The sequence below is a fragment of the Paramisgurnus dabryanus genome, chromosome 16, assembly GCF_030506205.2.
Source record: "Paramisgurnus dabryanus chromosome 16, PD_genome_1.1, whole genome shotgun sequence".
NCBI classification, from domain to species: domain Eukaryota; kingdom Metazoa; phylum Chordata; class Actinopteri; order Cypriniformes; family Cobitidae; genus Paramisgurnus; species Paramisgurnus dabryanus.
Window position 1 is genome coordinate 4,036,572 of NC_133352.1, and position 13,630 is coordinate 4,050,201.

Here is a 13,630-nt window from a genome sequence, read left to right on the forward strand (position 1 = left end):
AACAAATACAATAGGGGTCTTCGCCCCTACGGGGCTTGACCCCTAATAATAAGAAAACTAACAAATACAATAGGGGTCTTCGCCCCTTCGGGGCTTGACCCCTAATAATAAGAAAACTAACAAATACAATAGGGGTCTTCGCCCCTTCGGGGCTTGACCCCTAATAATATTATAATAATAAGAAAACTAACAATCCCAATAGGGGTCTCGCCCATTCTGGGCTTGACCCCTAATAAATAAAAAAATAATTATATGGCCATCAATGATTTAAAAATAAAAAAATAATTTTTAAAAGAAATAAAAAAATAATAAACCTATAACAGAGGGTAATTTACTTCAATATTGAATATTAAAGAGGAGTTATACAGCCTAATGGCCACAGGTATAAAGGATCTTCTAAAGCGCTCAGTAAAACACTTAGCAGTGATCAGTTTCTGACTAAATGTACTTCTCCGGTCAGCCAGCACCCTATGGGTGAAAGGGATTGTTCAGAATTGAATTAAGTTTTGACAGTATTCTTCTCTCAACCACAACATGAGAGAGTCCAGCTTCATACCAAGTTCAGAGCCAGCCCTTCTAATTAATATGTCCAGTTAATTTCTGTCCACTACCTTCATACCAATTCACCAACAGACCACAGCATAAATGCTAAACACCACAGACTCATAAAACATCCACAGCATGGTATAGCACAGTGGTTCTCAAACTGGGGGCCGCGGCCCCCGGGGGGCCATGAGATGGTGCCAGGGGGGCCCCGGTTTTTATAAAATAAATTAATTTATCATAAATTCTGTGTACTTAAATCTCAGAAAAATAGTGATACTAACCAACATCACTACATTGAACAATTTAATGTTTTTGTGTAATTAAAATGTTAAGTTTTGCAATTTTTTGCCATAAATTTTCTCTTAGGGGGCCACAAAAGGATGCACCATATTCAATGGGGGCCACACGCTGAAAAGGTTTGAGAAACACTGGTATAGCAGACTATACCATTTCAGATTAATCGGCTAGTTCCTGTCATTCCTACTAGATATTCATGTGTTTTAGTCACTTCATGGTCCTGCATTAAAATAATAGATAGACTGTAATTTATCTAAGTATGCATACTGTTATTTTAGTGTTTTTATGAAGACTGCTGTCAGGGGTTTGATGAATACATTTATTGATGCGGTTGTTGAGATAAGAAATAGCTGATAAAGTTGAAAGGCGGTTTCAATTAATTACATAATTATGTAGACTAGCATTAATGCATGAGAAATATCTGATTCTCAGGTGATGTAAGAAATGTCAGTCTAGCACTGAAATCACTTCTACAATATTGCAAGTAACAGGAACAGATTCCTCAATAAAGTATTACATTAGGGCAGTCACAGGAGAACAGGCATTCTTTTGTGTTACAGCTTTCCCTATTGTCATTGGATGCAGTGGATTGCAACCACCCCTGTGGCAGATATACAAGACTTTTTTAATGTTAAAATTAGTAAAGACGATAAAATATGTCAACAGACTTTACATTATTTATTTCTGCAATCAAGTCACCAGCATGCAAAATGTTCTTAATCTTGATTTTCTGAAAGTGATGGATGGTCCAAATTATTATGCTATTAAGTAAGTTCACAAATTGTATTTTAATTTCAATATTAATATGACAGTGTGCATGTTATTCCATTTAAATACATAATTTGACATATTTAAAATGTCAAAAGATACTTTATTACTTTAAAAAATATGCAAATTATGCTTTTCCAAATTATTATGCAAAATGCACTTTATCAAAATTCATTTATCAAAAAGTGTGTTAAAATGATCCACAAAACATTGTAAATCTGTCAAATGTGCTGCATGGACAGATAATTAAAAAAAAACATTGTAAATCAAATAATGTATTTAACACAAGTTACATAATAATATATGAGCATATTTTGACAAGACTTTAACTATCCCATTCATTAAACTTGTAAGTCTATAGTTTCTGTCTTTATTTCACTTGAAGATGCAAGTATTGCATCCCAGAGTTTATGTTTGAATATGAATTATAGTGCTGTCCACCTCACACATCTTTCATATAATGATGCTCCATAAAGAGATCAGAGGATTGTATTCATACTGTACCTTAATTTTTTTCTTATTTCACGCCCATATTAAAATAGTCAGTGTTGCTTTTTGCAGCATGCTAGAATGTTTTATCCTGCATGAAAATAAATTACTTTTACATCTTAAAGCTATTCTAGCTTCCAGATGCCCTTTTGGTCCCCTCAAGGGACCTTCCATCTTACTTCCCAATATTCCAGTCCAAACCAGCCTTGTTTGAACATGGTGGCTATTCACCAACAATCCAGAATAAACGATTCAGTGTATTATGGCATGTCAATGAATAAAACGGTTTGAAGCTCACAGCAAATGTAGTATTTTTGGAAGCTTTAGTTTGGGGGTGGGGTTGAAATCCACTTTTATGCACTGAAGGATCCCATATTGAGGGCTTCTTGGTATTACAGAGACACCAGCATGTTTGCTTCTTAGCAGTGGCATTTTTATTGTTGCCTTTTCCTAATATTTTCCTTTAAAAATTCTTCATATGGTCAAATCCTGTACATAAATTACATTATAATAATTCAATGATTATAAATTGTTATAGGAAATAAATGGCTTTTTTAAGATAATGCACACTTTTTTTGTAAGTGTTTGCAGTTGCATGATGAATTTTTATGAGTTTCATACATTTTTGCATCAGTGATTCTGTGATCGATCCCGTGGTCTGTTTAAGAATGCTGTGAACGTTCACTTATCCTAGCTAGCTACACCTGGCTTGACATAGCTGCACGTTCTCATCCTGGCTTAGAAATCGTGCAACAGACTAAGCCAGGATGGGCTGATTAAACTAGGTCAAGCTGGGCCTTTTCTGTTATCCTGGCTTTCTTAATTCTACTTTTGTGCAATACCCCCCTGATTCACATGGCTGTGTTGTGTGTATGTGTGTGTGTGTGTGTGTGTGTGTGTGTGTGTGTGTGTGTGTGTGTGTGTGGGCGTGTCCGGCACTTACCTCCAGCGCACCTGATTGCTATCACTCGCTCCAGCTGCAGCTCGTTTACTTGCATTATATAAACTCACCCAGTTCTCATGTCCTTTGTCAGATCGTTTGTGGAGTCTTGTGCTGTGTGTTCCAGTCTGGTGCTGTGTGTTCCAGTCTGGTGCTGTGTGTTCCAGTCTGGTGCTGTGTGTTCCAGTCTGGTGCTGTGTGTTCCAGTCTGGTGCTGTGTGTTCCAGTCTGGTGCTGTGTGTTCCAGTCTGGTGCTGTGTGTTCCAGTCTGGTGCTGTGTGTTCCAGTCTGGTGCTGTGTGTTCCAGTCTGGTGCTGTGTGTTCCAGTCTGGTGCTGTGTGTTCCAGTCTGGTGCTGTGTGTTCCAGTCTGGTGCTGTGTGTTCCAGTCTGGTGCTGTGTGTTCCAGTCTGGTGCTGTGTGTTCCAGTCTGGTGCTGTGTGTTCCAGTCTGGTGCTGTGTGTTCCAGTCTGGTGCTGTGTGTTCCAGTCTGGTGCTGTGTGTTCCAGTCTGGTGCTGTGTGTTCCAGTCTGGTGCTGTGTGTTCCAGTCTGGTGCTGTGTGTTCCAGTCTGGTGCTGTGTGTTCCAGTCTGGTGCTGTGTGTTCCAGTCTGGTGCTGTGTGTTCCAGTCTGGTGCTGTGTGTTCCAGTCTGGTGCTGTGTGTTCCAGTCTGGTGCTGTGTGTTCCAGTCTGGTGCTGTGTGTTCCAGTCTGGTGCTGTGTGTTCCAGTCTGGTGCTGTGTGTTCCAGTCTGGTGCTGTGTGTTCCAGTCTGGTGTGTTCCTGCTCTCGTGTTCGTGTTCTCTGGATATTTATGTGGTTTATATCACAGACCAGATTCACCTATTTCTTCACGCTGGCCAACTCAGGATCCTGTGTCACCCATTCTGCTGCCATCATATCAAACTCATCAGTGTTTTACTCATCAGTGTTTTTTTACTCATCTTAACTTGCATTTGCTTTCTCTCTTTAATTGTGACAAGTTCTGCTTACCGCAGGCACTACACTCACTTCTCCCTCGTTTCTCTCCTCATTGACACTTTGCGTGCTGGTGCTTCCAGTGCCACCATCACCACCATCATCATCATCATCACCAGCAACGCGAGTTGAAGGTCCTGCTGCCACAGAAAACATTTGTGTTTTTTTTAACACATTTTGCAGCGTCTGCCTGAAGAGCCTGCTTCTTTTTGTCGCGCAGTTTTTCTGCGCCTCCCTTGCGTTTTTTTTGTCTCTTAATTTTGACACATGAACTGACCGAGGATGCACGCTCGCTTACTGGAGGTTAACATTCCGGCAGCCGAGTTTTATAGTCATTATTGTGACAGGCCTAAGTGTTACCCACCAATAGCGCGCACCCTGCACAGGACCTAAAAAAAGGAAATCAAGGCATTTTACACATAATGTGACATTTTGATTATGTGAAACGGGTTTGCTCTTCGGGAAAACCACTTGGTTTTGAACCACCACTCTTGAGGTTTTATGTGCAGAAGTCAGCAGGAAATTACATGTTTTACACTGTTATTGACTGCTCATAGTGTTTTAATCAGGTCATCATCATATTTGGTCAGTCTGATCCTAAGGCCATTGCGATGATAAATTGTGAAGATCTTGACTTTTTGTTGAAGGGTGTGTTCATGGCGGCCTGTCAAAGTTTGATGTTTCGCCATGGCACAGAAAGCTGTTGTAACTCAGGCATACAATGTTCCGACCTGCCCCAAACTTTATACGTTTGATAAGGGTCCTGGCCTGAACACATAATTATAATGATGATCAGTTACAGTCATTGCTCCACCTGCTGCCAACACAAGGTGTTTCACATAAAAATTTAATTGAATGCCACTTATATTTACCCACTTAAATTCATATCCCCACAGTTTACTGCTTTCATAAGGCCATTGGTTGGCGTTGCCGATGTATGTGAGGGCCCTTCCATCGCTTCTTGTCGCTTAAGTTTGTTTTCGTATTGTTAAAAGTGTGATCGGTAAGTTTGGTTTTTAGAAAGGGCTGTTAATCTCAAACAATATTTATTTTGTGTTCGTTCTTAATGTATGCTGACCATTTTCTGAATACTGTTCACTGACTAGCTGTGAAAATATTATTTTAGGACTTTTGTGCAGTGGATGGAAGATTTTGTCAATCATGCCCAACTGGTTGTATATTGTGTTTTTTTTTTATCAGACATGGGTTGGAAACAAGAGACGGAAGCTGGCTTCCCAAGCAGATGGAGTTGCTGGTCAAAGTCTTTTTAGCCATCATTCTCTGCCTGAAGCAGTATGTGTGACTGGATCAGTGTCAACAGGAGAAATGGCAGCCACACAGAGCAATCATCAGAGCCTGTCAATGTCCCAGTTTGTTCCTTCACAAGCTTCATGTTCCTCAGCTTCCTCTTCTCCATTGTCTTTCTCCCCGCTCAGTACTGGAAGTGGATATCAAGCTGACATCATTTTGACAGGTATTTCCTCCTTGACTCGAAACGCTAACCAGCTTGATGCTTCCGCTCCCAACAGGACTGGGATGCAAGCGTTGCCCTTACAAACTGAAATCAATCTGCCTCCTCACAGTTGTACAACTGTGCACACAGACCACACTGTACATCTAGTTACCAGTGCAGCTATGAAGAGGAAAACCCCTATCACCCCCAGCTCCAGCAACCTTAAATGTAACCAAATATTAAAACAGTTCACCACTACAGACAGAATTTCTCGCAACTTGGCCAAGCAACAAAGCATATTGCCGTCTTCAACATGGGCTCACTCATTTCCTAGCAAAACTACCATAGACAACAGCACTCAGATTCAGAAATGTTTCTCCCTGGAGGGATCAGGGGAGGCTTTACAGCTGCCTCTCACAAAGACCAGCCCAGACAAAGAACGAATCAGAGAACGAATGGTTGACATGTCAGAGATATTCTCGATTGCGATGGAAACAGGCGATGCTGATGATGAGTATTTAAGAGAAGAAGAACTGGCAAATATGGGCGCACAAATGCAGTTTAGTAAAGGCAGCAGTTGCAACGTCTCCTTGGTGCGTGGTGGGTGTAGCTCCATTTCATGTGGGTCTTCCTTGATTGATAGCCCAAGATTGTCAGAAAGGTGCCAATCACCCACTATTGTTAAGGCATCAACATGTGCTCATTTTGGAGAGAAAGGATGTCAAATTAACAGTTCATCGATTGATACATCCCCCCCCAGTAACTTTCCATTAAGACTACTCTCACCGCCATCTTCCAGAATATCCAGTTTTAAGGTAAGCAAAAGAGTCATGCTTGTTATGTAAGGAATGATTGACGACGAGCCTTGGTAATGCCCAAGGTGGTAATTTTAACACATTTGACAGGTTAGATGTTCGTTTTACAGAAAAGTAATCAAAACCTGTGGAACATTTCTTAACCATTTAGAATAAAGCATTCAACAGCCCTGTGGTATACTATTGTTTATTACACAGACAGGGACCAGATTTTAGCACTTAGACATAAAACGCTTTTTATATTTGGAGGTCACATGTCACATAATACCTAGTAAGTCTACAAGGTTAGTAAATTAGCTGAGTCAGTTTTGTTTCCTTTGGCTTGCTTACATGGAGACTGCCAACATTAGCTTAACTTTCTTTTGTACATTACTTTAAAGGAATAGTTCAGCAAAAAAAAGGAAAAGAAAATGACCTCATTATTTACTCACCCTCAAGCCTTTGACATACATATGTCCATCATTTATTTTAGTAAGCTTAATAATGGTAGAAAACAGCGTCCATGACTTTCAAGCCCTAGCAAGTGCATCTATGCTTCAAAGAAGTAATCCACACAGCTCCAGTGGGTTAATAAAGGCCTTCTGAGCAGTGGCGGCTGGCGACTTCTCTTCCAAAGGGGGCGCGGATTCAAAATATGTGTTTGGAGTGTAGTGTGTTGCTCGTCATTTCAAAATATGTGTTTGTTGCGTCATGTACATTGTGCATCTTGTCAAAATATGTGCCTGCTGCACACGTGTTAAAAGGGTTTATGATATAAGAGAGTCTCACATTTACAAAATATTTGCAAAACACTCACTTAACACTAACTAAACACATGAGATTAAGTGCAGGACTCGAAGTGCAGGAAATTGATAACTTTTAAATTTTTGGTAGGCCAAATAAAAAATACATGGTTTAATGTAGAATATTGATAAATCCTGTATTTCCATGCAAGCCAACTGTTCCTGCCAATCCCCAGCTTACAATTTTTGGTTGCCAAAATGTTCCCCTAACGTTAGATTTTTGTTTCCAGTAGGGATGCTCATTTCAGTTAATTTTCCCAACCAACGCTCGTTAACCAAGTATTAACTTTTAACTGCTAAGATTATTATATTGAATTGGCATAAAATTTAAATAAAATTGCCGAGTGTCTGTGACCCGTAAAAAAAAAATTATCATGGGTTTATTTTAACGTGCAAACAGCAGCATATAGAACAGATCAACAACAGAACCTTCAAATATTTTTTACAGCAAATAAAACAGCATTTCTGACAGTGACAACAGAAGAAAAACTAAATAAAATAATATAAATAAAAACAAAATAGGCCTACACTAAATATTCAATTCAATTCCAATTCAATTTTATTTATATAGCGCTTTTCACAATTGTTAATTACATGAGCAGATGTAGAAGAGAACACAGAAAATCAATAGATAATATAAGAAGTAGAATATAGCGGCTAAGGTTAAACCGTACAAGCGAGCGTATTAATAATGTAACCTATACAGTAAAGTGATAAATTAAGCCAAAGTTGGCTGACTCTCCCTGGGACGAAAAAAAAACCCTAGGAGAAAACCTGGTGGGAAAAACTCCTAGAAGGACAAAAACCCTTGGGAGAAATTAATATATATATATATATATATATATATATATATATATATATATATGTATATATATATGTATATATATATGTATATATATATGTATATATATATATGTATATATATATGTATATATATATGTATATATATATATATGTATATATGTATATATATATATATATATATATATATATATATATATATATATATATATATATATATATATATATATATATATATATATATATATATATATATATTAGACACAGTAGGGATAGGAAGCGGGTAAGCAGATTAAACTGGTTCAGCCGGTGGTCGTTGGTCGCGCATTGGCTGGGCATCACGTTGAAGGACAGCCAGTAGATCAGTGGTGCGATGACCTTCACAGCAACAGGAACTGGGTCTGTTTATCTCATTGTCCTCGGGGTCGAGGACGAGACAGGGAGACAAAAACAGAGTTCTATTAGCGTAGGGGCCGTTCGCATGTAATGCAAGTGTCATACATTATAGTGGTTTAAGTCAGCTCTGTTCCAGACAGTTCCAGAACTTTGTGATCGCAGTTTACATGATGGATTGTATTCTCAATTCTTTAATATAAGAGGGCGCTAGGCCATTTAAGGCTTTGTAGGTGATTAGTAATATTTTAAATTGTATGCGATATTTAGCCAGTGTAAAGATGCCAGAATTGGACTAATGTGGTCATACTTTTTAGATCGAATAAGCACTCTTGCAGCGGCGTTTTGAACCAGCTGTAGCTTGTTTACCTGATTTGCATGGCATCCCCCGAGTAACGAGTTACAATAGTCTATTCTAGAGGTCATAAAAGCATGGATAAGCTTTTCTGCATCTGATGCAGACAGTATATGGCGTATTTTTGAGATATTTCTAAGATGAAGGAACGCTGTGTGGCAGACATTAGAGATATGACTATCGAAAGATAGATTGCTGTCGAACATTACGCCTAAATTCTTAACTGTGGAAGATGGCACCACCCTGCAGCCATCTATGGGCAACTTGTAATCTGACATATTATGTTTGTAGCGATTTGGTTCAATAATAAGTATCTCAGTCTTATTGGAGTTTAGCATAAGAAAGTTATGTGCCATCCAGTCCCTAATATCACTAATGCAGGCTGATAGCTTAGCAAACTTGTGGGTTTCGCTAGGATGTGACGAGATGTAAAGCTGGGTATCATCCGCATAGCAGTGAAAACTTATGTTATGTTTCCTGATAATGTCTCCTAGAGGCAACATATATAACGAGAATAGGATAGGGCCTAGAACTGATCCCTGAGGTACGCCATATTTAACGGGGGAGTGATATGACTCTTCCTCATTTACATAAACAAAGTGATATCGATTAGATACGATCTAAACCAGGCTAACGCCTGACCACTGATGCCAACATAGTTTTCTAGTCTATCGAGTAAGATTCTGTGATCTATTGTGTCAAAGGCTGCACTAAGGTCTAGTAATATAAGGATTGAGATTTCACCACGATCGGATGTTAAAAGAAGGTCATTTGTAAGCAGCGCTGTCTCTGTGCTATGGTGGGGCCTGAATCCTGATTGGAACTTTTCATATGTATTATTATTCGCTATGAATGTGCGTAGCTGGCTTGCCACTACTTTTTCTAATATTTTAGAAAGAAAAGGTAGATTTGAGATTGAGATTGAGATCTCCCTGGTCAAGGTTTAGTTTTAAATGAGCGGTCTAATAACTGCTAGTTTGAAAGCTGTTGGAACATATCCTAATTCTAGAGATGAGTTAAAGATATTTAGTACCGTGTCTGACACTACATGAAATACCTCTTTTAGTAATTTTGTGGGAATGGTGTCTAGTATACAGGATGATGATTTGGATGACGTTACTAATTTAGATAGCTCTTCTATTGTAGTAGGTTTAAATGACTCAAGATGTTCATAAGGTAATCTAGTGGTAAATGTACTGTTTCTAGTCAGTTTCGCAACTGTGATAAAGAGGAAACGAGGGTTGTTATGATTTTCTTTAAGCGTACTGTGATATGTAGATTTGGCTGTTTTAATATTTTAATAAGTAAAAATATTATTTTGACTTAAAGCTCCAGTGTAGGATCTACTCCCATCTAGCGGTGAAATTCTATATGATAACCAACTGAATATTACCTTCTAGCCCCCCCCCCATTCTGAACGCGTTTTAACTCGTACGGTGGCCGTGTCATGCCAATTTGCAATGTCCTTTGCCTGTGATCCATTAAAACATACATATTTATGTTAAACATGGAAAAAGTCTGATTTTCATGATATGTCCGCTTTAAATCACATACAAAAAGCTCCTTTTCATCGACGCGAGGAAACATATCCCAGGGGCTGTTACACTTGATATTAAGATGTGTTTTCGTCGATCGGATCACAAGTGGACGAGAGAGACACATAACGTTTACACTTGGTTTTTAAATTAGTCTCTTTTTGTCCATTTTCGACCGCTTCTCTCCAGATTACTGAGGGGATGGTCTGTGGACGAGTCCCTCTCCTGTCATTTAATCATGAGCGGGAGAAATGATGGGTTTAAGTGGATGCAAACTAATATTATGTCAGAGTCCAATGCTTATGTTTTAAGTAAACATGTTACATGTCCATGTATATGTAAGAGCTTTCTCTGATATTGGTGAAATAAGATCGATCAACTTTCACACGCTTGTAAAATGAAACGAAAGACGCGCAGATCAGCGGCGTTAGTTTTATCAATAAAAGGCTAAAAATAGGGCTGCCACCGTGTGTTTGTGCTAGAGGTCAGAAAAGATGAAAAACATTTATATCTATAAAACTTCAAGTTTACAACATAGACTATACAGTCTATGTTATAAACTTGAAGTTTTATAGTTCCTTGGCTAACTATAGCATGGTTATGTATAACACTTGTTAGTGTAAACACGCATGTGGTTTAATGTAAACGAATATGCTGAATTACCTGTGGAGAAGATAGAAAGTAGGAAACGTCAGTGTCCCTTGAGCCCCATCTTGGAAAACTAACATTACTCCAATATTGACTTTGGTCTTGTTGTTTTTCCCGTCGCGTTGTCCTCTTTAATCCCCTTTTCGCTTCCTTGGCGACGTGTTTTAATATCCTCGATAATAGGTCTTCAACAGGCTTCAAATCTGCCTCAAATCAAAGCATTAGATCGCGGGATCATCACGTTGTGCAGCTGTTGTTGAATCCAAAGGATTCAGTCTACACAGGTCGCATATGCGGGCTGCATACGTCATCAAGCCTGGTTTATTTAAAGCTCACGTAACACACGCTGTTTCTGCATTTCTGATATTAATCTGGAGTATAATATTAACCTATGGAGTAGTATGACATCCTTTATATCTCTGAAGAGTCTTTAGTTTAATCAGATTTATAAAAGAAAGATTAGCTTTACCGAATCTTTCCGATAACGTACGAAAAAATGAAGGAGGAGTTATAACACGGGAGGAGCGAGTACGAGTCATGCAACACTATACAACACTGTTTTAACTTATGATTCACTACATGTTCGTGTCATTTATATAATATACACGCGCCTATTTCCAACATAAGACTGAAGTCTTACTTACCACGTGTAACTCGTCATCAAACACACACGCAAAACTCCGCTGCTAATCCGGATAATAAACTATATCCATTGTTTCCATAAGGCTGGATGTCTTCTCCTTACATCCAAAAACACACTTCTTGTTGTGCCATTGTTGACTTTTGAAATTAAACAAAGCTGAGTGGCGTGATAAGCTGTTAGCAAGCTCTAGCGTCTCCCGCTGACTGACGGCTGGGCGGGGTTTTCCGGGGGAAGTTTTCCGGCGGAAGCCCATATAAAGAAGTGATACGTATCGAAAACCCCTGAAACGTCAGTTAGAACCGTAATCGAAAAAAATTAGCCGAAACTTGTACGAACCATGGCGAAGTGCATTCGGCACAGAAATACTCTGAAACACGCCCAACTGCATTTTTGACACTTTGCCTACGTTTAGCATGAGGAAACAACTCTATAACTGTGTTAATAAATCAGAATGCTTGAAATACCATTAAACCCCCCCTTTAAATTAACTGAGCATTACATTCATACAAGAATGTCCCTCGTCGGCGAATGTATTTCAAAGATTGAGGCACAACATGGATTCAGCCAGTCGAGCGACTCGACCGTATGTATTTTAAATAGCAGATTCTACACTTACGAGAATACTTTGATTAGTGGGTGGATGTAATTACACATGAATGAGCACATACTTTTGAAAGAAAACATGGGTTTTTGCTAAGAATTAACTCAAAAAAGTACACAGTGGAGCTTTAAATAATTAACATATTAAGATGACAAAAAACAGAATTAGGGATGCACCGAATATTCGGCCACCGAAAATTTTCTGCCGAAAATGGCCCAAAAGTGGATTTTCGGTTTTCGGCCGAAAGACTTTTATCACTGAAAAAATATGAAATAATTTGATGACGCAAACAGAAACCGCGACCTGCACGTGCTTGTCTGAAGTAACATATCTGCGGTGTGGACTAGATTTTTCACAAACCCGCGTCCACCGAATTTCTGACCAGGATGCCCGCAACCTGTGAGTTCCACTTCCGCCCACGCCCGTAATGCTTGTGTCCAAACCCGCGGATTTTCTCTGGGCATTTGTGTACAGTTTTCACAAGCTCCGACTAAACATTTGTTCAGATTAACATCCAGAATAACAGACATTAAACATGATTGCTTTTAAAATTAGGGATGTGCACGAATGGTCAAATATTCAATCTGCAATAATAATTAGAATGGAAAAAGTGTTTAGAGTTTTAATGCCGGTTGTTAGATGTGCTTCTCCGCCGCCGCATCAGCGTGCATCATGAGAGATTTGTTAGCTTCCTTATATAGCCTAGTTTATTTTGTTGTTAAAACAACATGAGACACACATGGAAAGCGAAACGGAGAACATTTATTTTATCTGTGGATTAGAGATGCGCGGTTGGCGGTTACAGCCGCGGACTCCGCGGATAAACCGCGGATCGGGCGGATGACGTGACGAAAAATAATATTTTAATTAGATTCGGGCGGGTGGCGGATCGACTGCTTGTTAGCTGTGTCCTTCTAAGCATGCAACCTTAAAAGGTGAGCACTCTGTCTTTCAGGGTGGCAGCCTCAGAAGTTCTCAAAGAGAACTGAAATGAGACGGTCTAGCCTTCTGAGGACCCATAATTTGCGTCACCTGTTGCACGCGCCCCCAGTAGCCCCCACCGCGCCTGTCAGCAGAAAACAGCGGAGACATTTCTGACTTATTAAAATAAATATGTAATCAAAAATATTAATTTATTTTAGAAAATATGACACATTGATGTAGATTAAACTATTCAACAGTATATCAAATAATCAACCTTATGTTGCAAATATACGCAACATAAACAGAATAATATTAACACAAAACATAACTTATAATACTAAAACAGTGACAAGAAAAAGTTTTCTAATACACTTTTATTTAATAAAGGTTTTAATTGTTTGGGATAGCCTCGGCATGTTAAGAATCCATTCGTTCTATCATTAACAGCGCAGAGAAATGAGGACGCATTTTGACATAGCTCTTATCAACGCCTCAAAAAATGAGAATTAAAAACAAAGGAAATAGAAGGTCAGAAAAGGTTTGCCTGGAATAAGTTTTACAAAGTGGTAAATCAGGATGACACCAGTGCAGACTATGTAATTTGTGCGTTTAATTTACTTATTTATTTATTTATTTTTGTCCCGTGTGCGCCGATCGGAGACTGAG

At 38.9% G+C, this 13,630-nt stretch overlaps 1 protein-coding gene across 15 annotated transcripts in view; it reads left to right on the top strand.

Annotated features, from left to right (window-relative positions):
* The window catches only part of hdx (highly divergent homeobox), a 349,114-nt gene that overhangs the window by 146,400 nt on the left and 189,084 nt on the right, over positions 1-13,630 (top strand). For all 15 annotated transcript variants that reach the window (XM_065253822.2, XM_073812059.1, XM_065253825.2 and 12 more), the window contains one exon: positions 5,215-6,282. In XM_065253822.2, the coding sequence (XP_065109894.2) occupies positions 5,215-6,282 (1,068 nt within the window). The remainder of the gene's footprint in view (positions 1-5,214; positions 6,283-13,630) is intronic.